Source organism: Octopus bimaculoides, chromosome 7 (genome assembly GCF_046866305.1).
Source record: "Octopus bimaculoides isolate indiv1 chromosome 7, ASM4686630v1, whole genome shotgun sequence".
NCBI classification, from domain to species: domain Eukaryota; kingdom Metazoa; phylum Mollusca; class Cephalopoda; order Octopoda; family Octopodidae; genus Octopus; species Octopus bimaculoides.
This window is the reverse complement of record NC_142934.1, coordinates 24,272,560-24,294,416: the sequence shown is the minus strand read 5'-3', so window position 1 is coordinate 24,294,416 and position 21,857 is coordinate 24,272,560. Positions and strand designations below refer to the sequence as shown.

The following is a 21,857-nucleotide window of genomic DNA, read 5'->3' as shown; positions in this document are numbered from 1 at the left end:
GTGTGTCTATTTAGTGTGGCACTTCTCTAGATGTGGTCCAAAAGATCAGTATGTAGCAGCAGTACCATCCCAGATTTAGGCACAGTATTTCACTGTGGAGCTCACTTGAACCTTGTAGAGAGTCATCAGCTGTTGGAGATTGAAATATTTTCTGGCCTTGAAGAGAAGGATTGATTTGGGAGAAGATATCCTCGCAATGTTAAGGATATGCTTTTGCCAGGAGAGTTTCTTATTGATAACTCATAAGAAAAGGCTGCACACAGGTAGATTCTGAAAGATATTAGCAGATACATGGAGGAGATATGGTTACATTAGCAAGAGTATCCAATGTAATACCCATAATTATGGGATGATGCATATTGAATAGAAGAATTACATAAAGTGGTAGCACAAAGTAGATCAAAAGACCTCAGAAGAAAGAATTAGTAAAGTGTCGCACAAAGCATCACAGATGAGATGACAACATGGTCAGATATTGTATTATTAGCCCATCCAAACTTTACTAAGACAGAAACAAACATTAAAATGATAATAATAATAATAATAATAATAATAATTATGAAACATATTTTTAATGAAATTTACATTTTACAAAAACTGCACCAGGAAAAAATTGTTATTAAACATTTGCTTTGTTTTCATCTTGATAATGATGGAGGCTATTAATTTATGAGGGATTGTCAATACTACAAAAATGTTATCTCATTTTGGTCATAGCACTTTCAAAAAGAATTTTTTCAGATCAACTTTTAGAAAAAACACTAAAATTGATACTTTCTAGCATCGATTTATTGTTTGGTGTTACAGTTGAAGGTTTTCTCACAAGCAAACGTTTTATACAGCATTGTCCATATATACAACCATATGTACTGAATGATGTGAACTAGTCTTACAGACTTATGCTACAAACTTTTTCCTTTAGCCCGACGATTGGCTAGAGCCTTGTGAATGGATTTGGTAGATGGAAGCTGAAAGAAGTCCATCACACATTCAGGCACAAGCATGACTGTGTGGTACCTTGAGCGAGTGTCTTCTACTATAGCCCAAGGCCAATAAAAGCCTTGCAGGTGGATTTGGTAGATGGAAACTAAAAGAAACCTGTTGTATAATGCGTCTTCCTGTATATGTGCTTGTGTGAGTTTGTATTTCCCCTTCAAGTGTGTTTGTTGGTTGGAAACAATGGCCTCCCTGTTCATGTAAATGGTGTCATTTGCTTGTAGCTCATCACAAAAATATGTCCAGGCTTCCTGACATGTTGCATAATCTTTGTAAACAAAAGGCTCATCAAAAAAGTCTCATTTGTTTCCAGTTTTCTGTACAACCATGTTCAAGTTGTTTGTCCAATACACGAAATAGGTGGTGTTGGCATCAGGAAGGGCATCTGATTGTAGAAAACTCTGTCCTAACAAACCTTCACCTGACCTATGCAGGCATGGACAAATAAACATTAAAACAATGATGGTAATGAGAGAAGCCCATTTGTGGTAAACTTAATTGTCAGGTTTAAAAGTCTTACTGACAATATTCACTGTGAAATATGTATTGCTTCTTCTGTGAATACCTTTGTGAGTAGATAATTGACTATTTACAGTGAAAGCTTCACCGCAGACATCACATTCAAATGGTTTCTCACCCGTATGTGTACGCACATGAGATGACAAATTATTACATCGAGAGAAACTTTTACCACAGATATCACAGAGGTATAGTTTATCACCAGTGTGAATACGTCTGTGACGAGACAAATGACCTTTCTGAGAGAACATATAACCACAGATATCACAGTTATAAGGTTTCTCTCCTGTGTGTGTACGTTTGTGGACAAGCAGTTGATTTCTCTGTGAGAATGGTTTATCACAAATGTCACAGTGGTATGGTTTTTCTCCTGCATGAGTTTGTTTGTGGTTAAATAAATGACATTTCTGAAGAAACTCTTCACCACAAACATTGCATATAAATCGTCTCTGTAGAGTGCGAGCACAATTATGCCTCACTAAATCATGTTTCCGGTATAATATTTTACCACATATACTACATTGATATGATAACTTATCTTCATGAGTTCGCTGGTGAGTGGACAAAGAACCCTTTAGAGAGAATGTTCTTCCACAAATATCACAGCTGTATGGTTTCTCTCCAGTATGAATACGTTGGTGACGTACCAAAGAATCCTTTTTAGAGAATGCCTTGTCACAAACATCACACTGATATGGTTTTTCCCCTGTGTGTGTCCGTATATGATGAGCTAACTCTGTACTGCGAGCTAATGTTTTGCCACATACTTCACAATGAAATGGCTTCTCTCCAGTATGTATGCGCTCATGACTTGTCAAATTGCTTTTGATTGTAAATGCTTTACCACAGACATTACAGTTGTAAGGTCTTTCTCCTGTGTGGATCCGCTTATGACAAGAAAGAGAACTATTTGCAGTGAACCTCTTACCACAAACACCACAAGCATAAGGTTTTGAACCAGAGTGAATTAATTTATGCTGAATTACATTACTACTTTGTGAGAATGTCTTTCCGCAAATGTCACAAGGATATGATTTCTTCTTTTTATTTACTTCAGTATGATGAGTTAAATCACTAGTTTCAGACTGTGTTTCGCCCTTACCTTCCATGGATTTGATTTAAAACTAGACTATACTAATAGAAAAGAAACATTTCAGAAATCCTTACAAATCATTAACAACAGACTATAGTTTTTAGATGGTGATAAATGAGAAAATTTGTAAAACACTTATTCATAAAAAAAAACAAAAAAAAACAAACAAACAATAATTTTGGAAACCTTTCTCTTAATGAAATGATCTTCAACTAGAATTCAACATTTTTACAACATTATGCATCAGAGTGGAAATTTCAGTTTATGGTTTGTTTTTCCTTCAACAAAGATATCAATGAAATCAATATAAGAAATCTTTGCAACCACTGATACAAATATTTTCTAAGTAATTCAATAAAGGTTAGAGAAAATCAGCATCACATGTTCTTGATCCTCAATAAAGTCATTCTCTAGAATACACAATCTGATAAAGTTATAAATGAACTATTGGTGAGGTATTCTTGTGTCAATTTCACCATGTGATACCCTGAAATAGAAGATGGTATAAGATTAAAATTAAATTAAAGACAATAGGAGTTAACCCTTTTGCTACCATATTGCTGAAATACACTGTCTTTGTTTCAATTAATTTTGAAAATAATGAAGAATTTTGTGATATAACTTTGTCATTATTAAACTGGAGTTTGGGACATAAATTAACATAGAATTTTTGAAGGAAGGTTTTAATTTAGATCACTTCCTTGTATCATAGAACCAGAGGCAGTCACAGGTAGGTTGATATCAAAAGGGTTAAAGAACAATAAAATGTTATAACAAAAAGACTGGACCAGATACTTTAAATGAAAAAGTGGAATAAAAAAAAGAAATTGTCTAAACACATAAACATCAACAGCAGTTATGTTATAGAATAGAATGAGAGTTGATTTTTAACTTCATCTGTTCCATGGAACCGCTCTTCCTCCACAAACTAATAATAACAAAACTGAGTTATTCCAATCACAAAATTATATTCAGATAAGCAGCAAAATGAATTAATTATAACTTTTGATTTTTATTGTCTGAGTACTTGCAGCTAGTTTTCTTTTATTAGATTGATGTTTTAGGCATGAAGAGTTTCACAATATTTGATGCACGATCAATCCAGCTACATATCCTGCAGCATGCCATGATGTAGTTGTTGATAGGAAAGGCATCAGCTGTGGAAAATCTGCCTCAATGAATTCTATTTGACCAAAGCAAGCACAGAAAAGTGGATATGAAAATGATGAGATATATGTGTTATATGTATACCATCATCATAATCGCTTTAACGTCCATTTTTCGATGCTTGTATGGCTGAGATGAATTTCACTGAGGTAATTTTCTACTGCTAGATATCCTTCTTGCCGACAACTCTTATCGGTTTCCCGGCAAGATATTTCCCTATAAATGGACACGTTTTCACAGATCAGAAACATGTCAAGACATGAACACACACACGCGCGCGCGATGGTCTTTTGTTTCCGCCGACTAAATTTACTCACAAAATTTAGTCGGCCCAGAATTATTAGTAGCACAGTTTTTCTATATTTAAAAGACTTGTTTGCACACATATGACAGAAGTGATTATAATACTTGTATCTATGTTAATGCTGAAAGTGATCAACGAGTATGAACACTTGTCTCCCATTTAACGTGAAAACTGTGTCGTCCAAGTTGGTTTGCCTAGCCAAAGTTATTGTAGTCGTTTAGCGGATCTGTGGTTGAAAGTATTTCATTTGTAGCCATACAATTATCTGTTCAAACGTAATGTAATCAACAATAGGGTTAACTATATATATGTCCTATTTTTAAGGTATTAAAGGAAATTTAGCTGCCATTTCTAGCAGGTCGGGAAACCACGTAGAGGCTCTCACTGGTTCTGAATTTGAGCAGTAACACCCTCCCAAGTGGCACTGGAGTGCGAAACAACAATGTAAGAGGTACCGAGATGGTGATGTTGAGAAGCCAATAAGCCAATGAAACGACAAAGAGGCACTAAACAACAAATGTTCTCTTGACGGAGAAATCTGCCAAGAGAACATGATGGCCAGAAGGCATTGGAGAACAGTAACGGATATTTCATATATTGCAGTGAGACAAACTCTAGAAAGCTGATAGCACTGATTAATTTTGCTAAATAATTTGATGAACAGTAAGTAGGCGTTTTTAATAAAACCTGAAATTAATGCGAAGATTATTAATGCGATTAATACTTTTTAAGAATTATCCAAAGAGACAAAAGACAATATAGGGACAAGTAGTTTCACTGAATTTTAATAGGGTTTAATATTTACTGAAACTGATTTCTCGCATAGACAAACATTTTAACAATGTAGATAAAAAAAAAAGGACAGTAAGGTATTTTGTTATCGGACTATTGTGCATGTTAGTAAACCACTAAGTTCTGCATTAAAGAAGGAGGTCACAATTTTGGGAAGGAGGGGAATAATCGATTAAATAGATCCCAGTATTTTGTTGGTCCTTGTTTCAGTAAATTTTTGTTTTTCCTCTGGTTTTCTGATGTGTTTTGAACGTATATGACACTCAAAACCGTCAGAAATTACTCGTTATGTAAACCACTCCCACAACACCGAAAACAAAGATAGGCTAAGGCTCTTCCTCATTCTCCGACTCGGAATCTAAATTTTAATCTGTAATGAATGGGTCAGTAGCAGTCTCAGAGAGGATGGTATATGTTGGTTGCCAGAACCAAGAAGTGGTGAAATAGTTTTCTTAGCTGCAATGGAAGAAATGAACAAATACTTTGCAAAAAAATAATTTTAAAAAAAAACGAAAATGTAGCCTCTTAAGCCACTCCTTTACATCCTGCCAAAACCTTTCGAAGAGTTTTTTTATCCCTAAGTTTATCGACCTCCAAATAAGTAAAAAAAAATGTGTGATCATTATAACTGACACTTCAAGTAAACAGCTGGAATACAACGTGACAGATAATCGGTGACTTTTCCAGAGACGGTAAACAACAAACTACCAGACCATAACTTAAGTGGTGTTTGTGGTTGATATTTTGAATTTGTTTTGATAAAATTTTACTATTACACCTGTCTCACGAGACGGGTGTAATCACTGATCGGTGGACTTTCTATTAGCTATCATTATTTCATGGAGAAAGAAAAGGACAAAAAAGTTGTGGCTGTTTCTTTCTGCAAAAGAATCTTTTGTCCTCAAAATTCGGTTTCTTTTTTTACATGTTTGCCCCCTAAACCGTGCCCTTTTCAGGCAAATGTTTACGATTACACCTTTGTATTCAGTGTGTTGCTTTCTTACGACGAGGCTTAGAATATCACAGGACATGGGGCAGACGATTAATACTGAAAACCCTCAACTTATTAGCAACTGACAAAAGGTCAACTTACAGTTTTACTTATGTTTTTCCACCCTAGTTAGTTCAAATTGACAAATAAATACATAAAGCTGCAGACACTAAGCCTGAAGTGGTTGTGAGGAACTTACCACCTGATATATATCTCAATATAAAGCCAATGTATCAGCCTTACTTTCGTAAAATATTTTCTTTATCTATTGTTATTAAATACATAAAGCTAATAAAAGTACGTAATACATTCTTTACATATGAAAATATGGGCCGGTGTATTAAACATTTATTTCGGTGACTGGTATTGCATTTTCACGATCGACTTGAATCAACTATTAATATCAGACTAATTGTTTTTAATTTTGGCACAAGATCAGCAACGCATATGGAAAGGGGCTTTAATACACACCATCGACTTCAGTACTTGACTGGCATTTTATTTTATCGATCTGGAGAGTAAGAAGTTGATTTCGGCGGGGAACCCAGAACGTAAAGAGCCGGAAAAGATATCGTAAAGTATTTTAACCGATGTTTTAACGATTCTATCAGCTCATCATTTAATACCCTTTATTCTCTTTCATATTAGACACGTAGGTTTCATAATTATCCAGCAGAAGTCCGTTTATTGGTTTCCTAGATACATGCAAAACTAGGAATATATTACTGGCTTTTGCAATTTTTCGGACTCTGATGAAACATTTTTTCTTTTCATACTTCCGGCTTCGATAAAATACAGTGTCCTACTCTAAAATTTCGGTATTATTTGATTCTTTCACCCGCACGGTTTTCATCAATAATAAAAAAAACAAAAACAACTCGGATTTATTGCGTGGAATCAAGTACCTTGACTTCTTAATATGCTGTAAACTCCTTATTTTTGTTCAGAAAAAAAGCGGAATCATTGGAATTTTTTTTTTTTTTTTTTTTTTTGTTGACTGAATTCCGGTGACCTCCTAATATGCTACAAATTCCTTTAGGGGGTCCGGAAAACGGGGTGGTGTGGAACCCTCGGAAATTTCACCCCAGCCTCATTTTCAAATATTTTTTGCTATTTCTTTCTTTACTCATAATTTTAGATAACATTTTGCAGAAATATGTTTTCGAGAGAGTGTGGATTATATTAGATTGAAAATTCAAAGAAGTTTGAAATGAATAAGTGAAAATACAGAGGTTATAGAAGTTAGTGGTAACGAAGTGTGGAGAGATACACGATAAATTCTTTAAAAAAACACGTTAGTTTTGCATGTATGAGTGAAACGGAGTAAAAATATAACATTAATAAAATATCTTTTACCTACCTCTTAAAACCACTGGATATAAAATATATATAATAATCTCGAATAGATTTTCCTGGCTTGCCAGTCCTCAGTCAAACCGTCTAACCCATGCCAGAATGGAAAGCAAACCTTAAACGATGATGGTGATGATGATGTTTGATATATATAATTATGATAGATTGTTACCCATTCTAGGTAAACTTCGTCACCCACTCACTCACTTTCTCTTTATATTTCTCTCTCTTTCTCTCACTCACACACACAATCCTCTCTCTCTCTCTCACTCTCTCTCTCTCTCTCACACACACACACTCTCTCTCTCTCTCTGTCCTCACACAAAAATGAAATAGATTTCGGCGCAAAAAGTTGCAAAGGGAAAGTCTTATTTTGGTGCCGGAATGTGTTTCATTTTTGTGTGGGGAGAGAAAGAAAGAGAGTGTGAGTGAGTGGGTGACGAAGTCTACCTAGACATTGAATGGGTAACAATCTATCATAATTATATACATCATCATCACCATCATCGTTTGCTTGGTGGTGTGTACAACAGTTGCATCTCTTGTATTGTGGCATGCCCGCACCACTCGCCACCTCTGCTAGGGATCTAATTACAGATCCCAGACCAGACGCCACTTATGCGTCTGTTAAGGCGGAGATTCTGCGCCGTAACACCAGATCTGCAGAGAGTCACTTCAAAGAACTAATGCCAGACGAGGAGTTGGGAGACAGAACCCCGTCACAGCTTTTGCGCCGTCTGCGCGAATTAAATGATTTTGGTCACGGCTTTCGAGCACAACACCGTTGATCAAATCGCCACTATGGCGGAAAATTTTTTAGAATTATCCGTACAGATCCTCGTTGCGTGGTGCTTGCACTTGTTCTGAGGTTTCTTCGGCAACCTCTGTTAAATCCTCTCCCTCGTCACATAGCGAGATTTCTGAGAAGCTGGACGCCCTCACACGGCGGATGTAGGCACTGTGCAGGGATAACCGACGTCTTTCGCGTTCTCGTAGTCGCAGTCGTTCTGTCTCTCGTGCCTCTCTGTCACACTCTGGGCTGTGTTGGTACCATTCCAAATTTGCAGACAAAGCCCACAAATGTATTCAGCCTTGTAGCTTTAAGTCCTCGGGAAACGAGTTTCGGCAGGAATAGAGCACGTCAACTTCCTCCTCTTCATTTTCTACTCATCGTGCATTTTTCGTAAAAGATTTGGTGTCTAAGAAACTCTTCATGGTTGATACCGGTTCTTCCTGCAGTATTTGGTCTCTTCGTCTCACTGCAGACAGGCCTAAGCGTTCTACCATTGTTTTGCACGCGATCAACACGTCTTCCATTGCTACTTTTGGTCAGATTTCTTTACGCCTGGATATTAATCTTCGTCGAGATTTTCAATGGGTTTTCGTCATAGCTGACATACCGCATCCTATTCTGGGGGCTGATTTTTTTAAACCAGCTAGTAGATTATACTTTTCATTCGGAAAAGCCCGCGCACCCGACCCTCCATTTTATTACCACCACTAGGCCACCTGTTTTTTCGTGCCCGCGGCGTCTTGCACCTGGCCGTCTAAAAACGGCTAGGGCCGAGTTTGAGCACATGCTTCAACTTGGCCTGATACGCCCCTCCACCAACCCTTGGGCATCTCCCCTTCATTTGGCGCGTAAAGGGGATTCTGATTTCCGCCCGGTGGGGGATTATAGGCGTCTTAATTCAGTTACGGTACCCGACCGATATCCTGTAAGAAACCCTTCAGGATCTTTCAGCAAATTTCCATGGCTGTACCATCTTTTCTAAAGTTGACCTCATTCGCGCCTATCATCAGATACTGGTCAACCCAGCCGATATTCCAAAAACTGCCATTACCACTCCTTTTGGTTGTTTTGAGTTTCTATATATGAGTTTTGGGTTGCGGAACGCTACCAGTACGTTCCAGCGTTTCATTGACGAAGTCGTCCGCGGACTTGATTTTGTGTTTGCTTAAGTTGATGACATATTCATTGCAAGCGACACACGTGAGAATCATCTCTGGCACTTGTCTCAGCTTTTTCAGCATCTTCGCGCCTATGGTGTGCGTATTAATCCCGACAAGCGTTTTTTCGGGCAATCTTCTCTTGAATTTCTGGGACATCATATTGTCTCGAGTGGCATCAAACCTCTCTCGTCCAAAGTCAATGACAATTCAACGCATCGCACCTCCTTCTTCTTTGCGTCAGTTGCGCCATTTTCTAGGTATGGTAAATTTCTATAGACGCTTTATACCCAGATGTGCGGACAAGCTATTTCCTTTGACCCAGCTACTAAAGAACACCTCTCGAAAGGACGGTCAAATCACCCTCTCAGCTGAGGCGTTATCTACTTTTGAGTCAATCAAGAAGGAAATAGCTTCTGTCCCTCTGCTTGCACATCCGGTTCCTGACGCTTTTCTCTCATTAATTGTAGATGCATCGGACACTGCGATTAGCGCTGTGCTGCAACACACAGTGGACGACCGAACTCGACCTCTGGCTTTCTTTTCTCGCCAATTACAACCAGCAGAGCGGCGATACAGCACCTTTGATTGTGAGCTTTTAGCAATCTATTTGCCGGTTCCTCATTTCCAGCATCAGCTCGAAGGTCGTGATTTTATGATCTATACTGATCACAAGCCTTTTACGTTTGCCCTATCGTCTAAGACGGACAAACTCTCGACTCGTACTTTCCGTCACTTGGATTTTATTTCACAATTTACCAGTGACATTCGTCATATTCCTGGGAAAGAGAACGTTCCTGCTGACGCTCTTTCTCATCTTCCAGTCTGTTCTCTTTCATCTCCTGCTGCAATCGATTTGATTGCTATTTCGCAGGACCAATCAGCTTTGGCGAAGTTAGATTTAACTTCGCCCCAGTTCTCCTGTTGCCAATTTGCCTATCTTCCGCTTCCGTCAGTTGAAGGCTTTATTCTTTGTAAAACCTCTACTGGTTCTCCTAGGCCACAAGTGCCTGAGAATCACAAACGCTCAGTGTTTGAGGCCCTGCAATCCATCGATTTTGATCTCGGAAAACTAAAACCACTAGTTCGACAAGTGCCGTAAAACATTTTTTTTTTCAGCTTGCTTGCCTGTAAGCACGCACACACACACACACACACACACACACACACACACACACACACACACACACACACACACACACAAACATACATATAGATAAATAGATAAGAAGAGTTATAATGTAAGCGCGTGCTAAAACCCCCCATAACTTATTTTATTTTTTACGAATTTTCGCAAATTCTTTTGATTCTGTCTTCTGCATAATGGAATTAATACGATTATGCAACAAAAAAAAATTTACTTGATACAGTGTTACTGCAACCGACTTGATGTATAGGCTCAAGGATTTAATATATTTTATTTCTATTATATAGGTCAGTCATTATTATCTGTTGAGCTTAGTAGGTCAATTGAATTAGGTTTTGCTTGTAATTCATGTATTTTCTCTTCCTTCTTTCAGTGGAGCACTTTTGGCATTGTAGGAATACAGCAGAATCAAGAATTAGTGACTGCGAAGAAAAGAATGTATCAGTCCATGACCACAGGACAGAGAAATAAAGAGAAAGGTTGACACAAACTGTTTTAGGGGATGGGAGCGATAGTAGTCTCAACGATAATATTAATGACAGCAGCAGTAGTAGTAATAATAGTGACCACAGCAGTTACATCACAAAAAGTAGTGTAAGTCGTAACAAATTATAATGATTTCAAATTTTTATCACAAGGGCAGCTTGGGGGAGGGGAGTAAGTCGATTACATCGACCCTAGTGTTTCACTGGTACTTAATTTATAGATCCCGAAAGGATGAAAGGCGATGTTGACCTTGGTGGAATTTGAACTCAAAACGTAGCGATGGACGAAATATCGCTTAGCAATTCCGTCAAGCGTGCTAATGATTCTGCTATCTCGCCGCCTTTAAGTTGTAACAAATAATCCTTTCGGATCTTTATGATTTGACGGGCAACACTTGTTTTCTTAACGAAACACTTTCAAACTTGGGACACTGGTAGAATGTGTCATATAAAACAACTTCTTCTCTTAACCTTCTTAACAAAAAATTGTACGTCGCAAGTTATTTCATGTTAAAGTTGTGGTATTTCTGTAATTTCAACCAATCACTGACGTCTATTCAGCTGAATACAGTTCATGCTGTTCGGTGTCAAGTGTGTTATTCCCTGTTTAATTATATCATTATTCCCTAGTAAGGGTTTTAGGGTTAGGGTTCGGGTTTTAGGGTTAGGGTTGGAGTTAGGGTTAGGGTTAGGGTTATGGTTATGAGTTATAGGGTTAGAGTTAAGGTTATGGCAAAAATAATCATAACCCTAACCGTAATCCTAAAACTAACCCTAACCCTAAAACCCTAAAGCACGAATGATGTCATAAATAACAGTGACAAACGAAATATATACCGCTGATAGTTGTTGTTGACAAAGGATAGTTTTTGTTGACAAACAACGGCACTAATTTTATTCAAGGGAAAAAATCCCGTAACACCGTTGTTTACATTCCACGGTGTAATTGTTTTCACCTCAATAGACGTCAGTGATTGGTTGAAATTACCGAAATACGACAATTTTTTTACATGAAATAACTTCGAATACAAAATTCTTTATCTGTTCTATAACACAAAATATACAAGTATTCGAAGTTTGAAAGTGTTTCGGTACCAAAAAGACTACATAAAAAAATGTTGCCCGTCAAATCATATAGATCCATCCTTTCTACTGAAGGCACAAGGCCTTCAAATTGTGGGGGAGGGGAATAGTCGATTACATCGACCCGGTGTTTCACTGGTACTTAATTTATTGACTCCGAAAGGATGAAAGGCAAAGTCGAATTTGAACTCTGAACGTAGCGATAGACGAAATACCACTAAGCATTTCGCCCGGCGTTCTAACGATTCTGTCAGCTCACTGCCTTTAAGTCGTAACAATTTATAATAAAACCCAGTTTGTGTCAACCCTTCTCTTTATTTCTTTGTTCTGTGGTCATGCAAGACGTTTTCCCGGGGTTAAAATGTAGTACATAGTTCTTTATAGAGCAGCCATTTTACAGTGGCAAAAAAAACTTCACCGACTTTTATTGTTACTACTTATATCTCATTTAGAGATTTTAAAACTAGCTATTTTGCTAGTTATGAGATCAGCAACTGCCTGCCGCTTCTCTGTTTATATATTGTGAGTAGGGACGATTGACTGCCATCTCTAGTAGGCAGGTAAAAATGAAGAGTAAAGATCCAGAAACCATGGTCTTGCCCAGCTGGAGAGGATTGCAGAAGTTATTTCGCTTTTTCTGGAAAAATGTTTTTAAAAAGTTATAGAGGTTTAAAGTTTGATTATTGTCACCCAGTCAGGAAACAGGATTTGAAAGCTGTCATTTTGTGCGTGACTGCATATTTTGTCGTCAATATTCAGGAAATAGTACGTGTTGTCAATATTTGTAAACAACACTTTTATTTTATTTTTTTTTGCAGTTTGAAGCATTCAATATGCATTTAATGCACGAACTTAAAAGATTTATAAAGAAAAAAAAAACTTTATTATTTATTTATTGCAGCGTGGAAGGTGTTTATAAGCAATTTAAAAACGGACAAAAACCGTTAGATTCACTTCAAGATTTAAATTTAATTTGTCAAAATATTTTCGTCGCTTTGAGACCGCAACCTGTTCAATGACACAATTCCGTGCGCTGAAGTTTTAGCACATGATCTAAGATCAGGTCACATGCTATGCAAGTACATCTCCGTAATATTTATTTATTTATTATTTACTATTTTTAGTACATCTCACAACCACCTCAATGACAAAAAGAAACGAGTAAACAAGTAGTTTTAAGCATTCAATATGCATTTAATGCAAATGCGATGAACAAGACGTTTCATGCGATAAATATTGACCCGGAAATGAAAATCACCCCAAAATATTGGGATGAGTGCAAAACAATGTGTAGGAAACGAATATGAAAATGAAAAAAAAAATACGCGCAAAGAAGCAGGAGGATTTCGGAAAATTCACAAGATCCGAGTTTTCCCTCATAACTTTAGGAAAATGGGGGGTTTTCAATGAAATTTTATGGAAATACCTTTCAAACGGCATACATTATGATTATAAAGAAATTTGCGGGGAAAATTTTTTCCAAGGGGGTGGAGAGAGGATTTCGGAAAATTCACAAAATCCGAGTTTTTCCCTCATAACTTTTAGGAAAATGTTTTTTTTTTTTTTTTTCAATGAAATTTTATATAAATACCTTTGAAAGGGTAGACATTACGACTTTAAAGTAATTTGTGAGGAAAATCTTGAGGTGGGGAGAGGACTTTCGGAAAATCCTCAAGATCCGAATTTTTTCTCGTTATATTCCGAAATCACATTCAACTTTCTACAGATACCCTAGCGTAGTACCACTACACTACATAGTGTTTATTTCTACCCACTTTCAATAATTTTTAATGTTTTGGCTTCAATTTTACTTCATTTTCAATTATTTTTACGCATTTCTTACCCTTCGTCGTTATTCTCATTCACTCGTTATTACTTTCTCTCTCTCTCTCTCTCTATCTATCTATATATATATACATTACATATATATATATATATATATATATATATATATATATATATATATATATATATATATAAATAGATAGATAGATATGCAGGGCTATCGCTATCAATCTAGAGTAATAATTTGTAGTTTTGAAATCAGTAGTTCTTTGACTGCTATTTCTGAATTCTCAGTATGTTGGAGAAGCAGGTTACTGTCAATCCCTATATATTTATGATTATAAATGTTTTTTACCGAAGAAGGTTTTTTTCATACTGAGCTACCCGGCAGAATTGTTAATTATTAATTTTATTACTAATTGATGATTCCCTGCCCTGCATATCTATATTTTAATAATAGCTCTAAGGTGGATGGTTAAACCGCAGGAATTCGTACGAGTCTCTTTCCTAAGCGGGACTATTTCTGATACACACTGAATTGAAATTCATTAGGGCGAGGGATTTTGAACTTACTGGCCGATAAATTTCTTAACGTCTTCCTCACGTGGTATTGATGTTCACATGGTCAAAATTAACGTGAGTTATTTAGACATTAACAAATTTATTAGAATATTTAGCTGAAGATCAGAATAGAGTATTATGTACTCTTAACTGTGAAACAATTGTACTAAATTAACTAAAGGCAAGTGTTTTTTTACTCTTCTCTACTGTTTTTTGTTCTGTGTGTATCAAAAATATCGCTATCAATCTAGAGTAATAATTTGTAGTTTTGAAATCAGTAGTTCTTTGACTGCTATTTCTGAATTCTCAGTATGTTGGAGAAGCAGGTTACTGTCAATCCCTATATATTTATGATTATAAATGTTTTTTACCGAAGAAGGTTTTTTCATACTGAGCTACCCGGCAGAATTGTTAATTATTAATTTTATTACTAATTGATGATTCCCTGCCCTGCATATCTATATTTTAATAATAACTCTAAGGTGGATGGTTAAACCGCAGGAATTCGTACGAGTCTCTTTCCTAAGCGGGACTATTTCTGATACACACTGAATTGAAATTCATTAGGGCGAGGGATTTTGAACTTACTGGCCGATAAATTTCTTAACGTCTTCCTCACGTGGTATTGATGTTCACATGGTCAAAATTAACGTGAGTTATTTAGACATTAACAAATTTATTAGAATATTTAGCTGAAGATCAGAATAGAGTATTATGTACTCTTAACTGTGAAACAATTGTACTAAATTAACTAAAGGCAAGTGTTTTTTTACTCTTCTCTACTGTTTTTTGTTCTGTGTGTATCAAAAATATCGCTATCAATCTAGAGTAATAATTTGTAGTTTTGAAATCAGTAGTTCTTTGACTGCTATTTCTGAATTCTCAGTATGTTGGAGAAGCAGGTTACTGTCAATCCCTATATATTTATGATTATAAATGTTTTTTACCGAAGAAGGTTTTTTTCATACTGAGCTACCCGGCAGAATTGTTAAGTATTAATTTTATTACTAATTGATGATTCCCTGCCCTGCATATCTATATTTTAATAATAACTCTAAGGTGGATGGTTAAACCGCAGGAATTCGTACGAGTCTCTTTCCTAAGCGGGACTATTTCTGATACACACTGAATTGAAATTCATTAGGGCGAGGGATTTTGAACTTACTGGCCGATAAATTTCTTAACGTCTTCCTCACGTGGTATTGATGTTCACATGGTCAAAATTAACGTGAGTTATTTAGACATTAACAAATTTATTAGAATATTTAGCTGAAGATCAGAATAGAGTATTATGTACTCTTAACTGTGAAACAATTGTACTAAATTAACTAAAGGCAAGTGTTTTTTTTTACTCTTCTCTACTGTTTTTTGTTCTGTGTGTATCAAAAATATCGCTATCAATCTAGAGTAATAATTTGTAGTTTTGAAATCAGTAGTTCTTTGACTGCTATTTCTGAATTCTCAGTATGTTGGAGAAGCAGGTTACTGTCAATCCCTATATATTTATGATTATATATATATATATATATATATATATATATATATATATATATATATATATATATATATATATATATTATATACATACACACATATATATATCATATATATACATATATTATATACATACATATATATATATATATACACATATATACACACACATATACATAGATATATGCACACACACATATACACATACATATACATATTTTTACACACGTACACATACACACACACACACACGGTTACACGGTTATGGAGAAAACTTGGATCTTGTGAATTTTCCGAAGTCCTCTCCCCACCCTCCTTTTGTTTTGGGCACATTTTTTGGATCTAGTTTAAAAGGGGGGCACCAGTTTTCATTAATGTTTTATGTAGTATTTTTGGTACCGAAAGACTTTCAAACTTCGTATACTTATCTATTTTGTGTTATAGAACAGAAAAAAATAATTGTATTTGAATTTATTTCATGTAAAAAATTGTCTTATTTCGATAATTTCTACTAATCACTGACGTCTATTGAGTTGAAAACAGTTAGCGCTGTAACGGTGTATATCGTATTAATCCCCTAACCCTAACTAGACTGTTAACCCTAACCCTAACCCTAACTCTAGAATCCGAACTCTAAAATTGTTACACACATAGATACGCACAGCGTAATTTATTATATAAACAATATATGCGTATAAATTACGATTAAACCGGATGAAATATGTCACAGGAAATAACATTTTTATGACCGCCCAGCAGTAACTCTATTCAGCTGAATAGACGTCAGTGATTGGTTGAAATTACAGAAATACGACAACTTTAACATGGAATAACTTGCGATGTACGTTTTTTTGTTAAGAAGACTGTAAAAGATGTTTTATATGACACATTCTACCAGTGTCCCAAGTTTCAAAGTGTTTCGTTAAGAAAATACTGGTGCCCCCGTTTATTCGTTTCCTACACATTGTTTTACACCTATTCCAGTATTTTTTTTTTTTTTTTGGTGGGTGGGATTTTCATTTCCGGGTTAACCCCAATCTTTCCTCACAACTGGTTTCAATACAGTATTAACAGAGAGATTTGGAAGAACTAAATAAAAGTTCTCCGGTAATTTTCTTTCATGTAAATGTTTATGTTAATCTAAAAATTTGCCAGCAAAGTTTTATAAAATGACAATTTTCGAAAAGATGTGCATGTTTATATGTTATATACAAAAATATGCGGTATGACTGTGCAACAGGTCCGCCATACAGGCGATTATAATTTGTATAATTATGGTGGTGGTGGAAGTGAGGAATCGAGTTATAGCTATACCTGCATGGAGGATATAGTTCCGAAACTCCCCATTAATATAATTATAATCTATATCTTTAAAAATGTATCTCGGCAAAATTTCATTAGAAAATATATGTCTTTAAGAAAGTTATGAGGAAACAAAGTTAGTGGTGGTGGTGGGGGGAATTGCGCTGTAGTTATGACCATGTGGAAGAAAATAATCTGAAACCTTTTTCCTCCAAGATTTTTAATATCAGCAAAATTGTAACTTTTACCTCGACAAAATTTCGGAAAAAAAATATGCATTTCTGAGAAAATTCGACACTTTACATCAGGCCAAACTTTTGTTTCCACGCCCAAAGCGTGTGAGTTATCTCCCTTTAGAAAAGTTTTATTAAACAAATCAGTAAAATGACGGATGTACAAAAGGCGAAGTGTGGGCCAAACCATGCGAATGGAAAGGGGCCAATTCCTGAGAAAGATGCGGAAAAATACCGAACAGGGTTTTGGAAAAGTCGTGAGGAACAGGAAGAAGTTGTTGCTACCATGAATTGCACATCATACAAAGGTTTCTTCACGCACGAAAATATACGGAAGTGGGCAGACAGCATTAAAGATCGTGATGTTGCTTTTAGATTAGGATATACGCTTGGTTTTTCTGAACTGGCAGTGAATAGTTTTACTGGAATATTTCATATCGATTACGATAGAAAGGCAGATTCGATGTATCATGATGCAATTTATGAATTTATCTGTAATTATCTCACTTTGAATCCAAATGAAACTGATTTTAGATTTTACCGAAGAGTACGAGAAGTTTTAAAGCTGTCGTCATGGCCTTTCGATACATTTGGTTGTCCACGCGGAGCCGAAAAAAGTTTGAAGGCACGTATAAAGAAAGAAACGTACGAAAACACTATGAAGTGTACTTTTCGTAATAAATATGAGGATCACTTCATGAGATGGTTATTAAACGAGTTCGATAAAAAGAAAAACGATTGTTTGGCAGTGTTCAACGAGATTAGAAAGCAAAGAACTGAATTGGAACGCTATACACACATTCTCTGTTTGAAGGACATTGATGACTACTTTTCAAGCGTAGATAAAAAAAAGGATTATGAGGAAAAACTGAAACTATTCAATGAATATGCAACTAAACACTACACTGAGAAGATCACGGCTGAAAATAAACAGAAGAATAGTGAAGTAGCATCGAACCAACAAGAAACTTCTTCCCCAGATAATGAACAGAGTGCTACTTCTGATAAGAAACAGAGCTCTACTGAAAAGAAAAGTTTTCCTGAATATCCAACCGAAACACCAACATTCGTCGAATGCCCTTTGTTTAAAGCAATCAAAATATATTCCACCATAAAAGGCTATCTCATGAATTTTGGAGAGGACAAGGTGATGAAAAACTGGGAGGAAAAGCTGAGAAATGTGTTCTCACACGAACTTATAAATTGCTTTCTACCGGTGAAACGATATATCACACCAAACACTGAATGTGAAGTTCTACATGATAGTAGACTGTTTACCGACCAACGTTTAATCAATTTGATTCGGGTCATTGATTCACATCGCATGTGGGATGGAGATATCTTACACAGTGTTAGAAATCACAATGTAGAGTTAGAGAAGAAATTTGCCAACTGCCGTTGGCTACGTACTTTCCGGGTCCTGTGCTTATGGAGAACCAACTGGCCAAAAGAGAAATTTGCTCTTACTCTCGACCGATTTCTGCTCCACAAGGATTATGAATACTTAGCAGTATTCCGCGATTTACAGAACGATGAACCTGTCCCTAAAAGAGTATATGCTATTAAGGGCCCTAACATCGATAGCATGTTTTAGGGATTTGAATTTTTTATTCCCCCTTTTGTCTTTTCTGTTATTTTTAATGAATACTAAGCATCGGTTGGTTATTTTTACAAATTTGATTTTGTGAGGAATTGTTCTGGATACATTTATAATTTTTCATCCGCTGTATTTACATTCTTGTGCCTTTCACCTCCCTAATATTTCTGTTCCAGTTTATATATTATTTCGGCTATCACATCGATTTGATGTGAAGAAAGAACAATACATATGGCGTAAATCTATTAAGGGTTTATAAAAATATAAAGGTAATTCAGTAATGGAGTAGACCTGTGGCGCAGGAATTGTTTCCAGTACCTGGAAAAGAAAGACATTTGATATTGTCGCCTTATGGTAAGTCAGGAGGAGAAATCTCGCTTCTTTTCACACCGGTGACTCCCATCTTGTTATGCCCCTGATATTGATTGTTCTTAATAATTGTAAATGTATTTACATAAGGTGTCCCTATTTTGGAGGGGAAAGAAAATGGTATGTTTTTTTTGTTTTTTTTCTCTCCTTAGGTTTTTAATATTCTGGTAATTGTGATTCTGAATTTTGTTTTTTATGATGAATTTTAATGTTTGACATTTGATCTTTTCCCCTACTCTCATAACCTTTTTCTTTCCCCATACAATAGGGACATCTAATTTGTGAACTCGGTACTGTTTGTTTTATGTCATGCGACCAATATATTGTGTTTATACATCATGTACTTTGTCAAAAAGTTGATTTTCATTTTTCCTTGGACATTTTTTTCATTTGAATTGATTTATCTTTGTAAAAAAAAAAACTATTAAGAAAATATTGAACATTATTATCCATCTCCAAAATAAATAAAACCTTTCAACAAAGTGTTTTCTTGGTATTTTTTTCATTTTATGATCATGAAATGAAAGTGGAAATTTTTTTTTTTTTTAATTGTAATCTCCGTATCTTTAAACGTGTAAAAGTTAAAAGCAGGCGGGTGTGGTGGGGAAACTGAAAGTTTGAAAACTTTATGATAATTAACCGATTCTCCTGTATTTTCTGTTACACAAAGCTAGAAACGTTTCAGTACCCAACACGTATTGAAGGTAAATAATGAATGAAAATAAATATTGGCACTGTTATGCTATTAGCTGTCAGAAGTGAAAGTGCTCACTGCTAGTAAAGTATCTGTCTGTCTGCCTGCATGCCTGTTGCTGGCCTGTCGATTCTTTGGCTACTGGCAGCTAATACCATGACTGGCCGGAGCGAGCTATATGTCTGTCTGTCTGTCTCTCTATCTATCTATCTATCTATCTATCTATCACTCGAAAGTTCGCGCGTCCGCGCTAGCTAGTCGTGAGTGGTCGATCCTATTATTTTTAAACTTCAAACTTCATTTGTTTTCTATTTTGATAAATTCTCTCTGTTGAAAATTATATTTTTATATTTTAAATAATTTGCAATCGACAGGCCAGCAACAGGCATGCAGGCAGACAGACAGATACTTCACTAGCAGTGAGCACTTTCACTTCTGACAGCTAATAGCATGACAGTGCCTAAATATTTAATATAACGTAGATATTAATAATAGGAAATTTTCTGTCAAGCTTTTGTATAATCCGACCCGTTGTAAACATTAACCCCGGTGTTTAGTATTGCAGACGGATCTACTGTTTGATACCTCACCACCGACTTCGTTTTCATAACCTTCTCAACCTTGTTCCGAATTTTTCATGTCTACCCATTTTAAAGCAAGAAAGTTTGTATCATGGAATCGAGGGTGGTTTTTTAAAGAAATTTTAACACATACATTGTTTAATGTTTACTTTTAACTCCTGGCCACCAAAATGTCATAAACCAGGCTTTTATTCAAACTTTATTGCTCGCCATCTAATAGGTTAATCACTGCTGTCCAACGATTAAGACGCGTTGTTTTATATTGAATATTGAAATGCAGATTTTTTTACAGATTCGGAATCTCCGTAGCCGAAAATGTGGGTTTCCTTTAAAAAAAACAAAAAAAACGGAATGGGGGTGTGGTGACGGTCCGCCATGTCCGTCGGGATCGATCAGGTACCGGACAAGGGTACTGGATTATTTTTCCATTTTCTTTTCACTTAATTTTTGAGAGGGGTCGCGTTCATTTTTAGTATTCTCGTTTGTGAGAGAAGTCAAGTTTATTTATGATATTCTTATTTAAAAAATCGGGTCAATATAAAGATCTTCACCGGGAACAAAAAGAAAAAAAATAATAAACCAGCCTGGTAGGTGTTAAAAAGTATGTAGAAAACGAATATGAAAAAAAACTATGCGGTCACGACCCTGGAAGGTAGGGAGGGGACTTTCGGAAAATTCACAAGATCCGATTTTTCCGTCATAACTTCCAGTAAAATGGATATATATCTACCTTCATAACTTCTGGTAAAATGGATATATATTGACTTTTTTTTTTTTTTGCGAAATACGTAGAAAAATGCGAAAGATTACGATTCTGAAAATAAAATTGTTTATAAAATACAAGTTTTCAACAAAAAAGGAAAAAAGAATATATACCCTCGGGCCTTCAAGCAGGCTATCCACATGCTAGAAATAACAGCCAAATCTCACAAAACTGCGATAGCATAATGTAATCAATCTACTCACCTTTCTGCAAAGATTTCGTTCAGAGTAATTTCCCATAGTAATATGACAAAATAATTCATGTAGAATTAAAGTGTTTTTGTTGTTATTTTGTTTTTAACTTTTTTCGAATTTTTTTTCCCATCCATCTACGTGAGAAAATACGGAGATTACGAATATGGAAAAATAAACACAAATTTAAATTTAATTTTTTCAGAATCGTAATCCTCGTATTTTTCTACGTATTTCGCAAAAAAAAAAAAAGTAAAATAAATCCCGGAAAAAGTGAAAAATGATGTGGGGATAACTGAAATTTTGAAAATGCGATTTTTGAAAAATTTTTGGTTAATGTTTACATCTTAACCCGGAAATAAGAACCCCCCCCCCCCAAAAAAAAAAATTGGAATTGGTGTAAAACA

General features: G+C 35.7%; 1 protein-coding gene across 3 annotated transcripts in view; it reads right to left on the bottom strand.

The window, feature by feature from the left end:
• Positions 1–553: 553 nt before the first annotated feature.
• The window catches only part of LOC106881336 (uncharacterized), a 21,332-nt gene continuing 28 nt past the window's right edge, over positions 554–21,857 (bottom strand). Inside the window, exons 1-2 of one of the 3 annotated variants that reach the window (XM_089355865.1) lie at positions 21,463–21,857; positions 554–3,095 (exon numbers count right to left, since the gene is read on the bottom strand). The exon at positions 21,463–21,857 is cut by the window's right edge and continues 28 nt beyond it. In XM_089355865.1, the coding sequence (XP_089211991.1) occupies positions 1,491–2,624 (1,134 nt within the window). In that variant the 5' untranslated portion in view covers positions 2,625–3,095; positions 21,463–21,857 and the 3' untranslated portion in view covers positions 554–1,490. Of the gene's footprint in view, positions 3,096–5,964; positions 6,150–7,222; positions 7,598–21,462 lie in introns of those variants that run through there. The other 2 variants (XM_014931690.3, XM_014931689.3) reach the window with 2 other exon arrangements.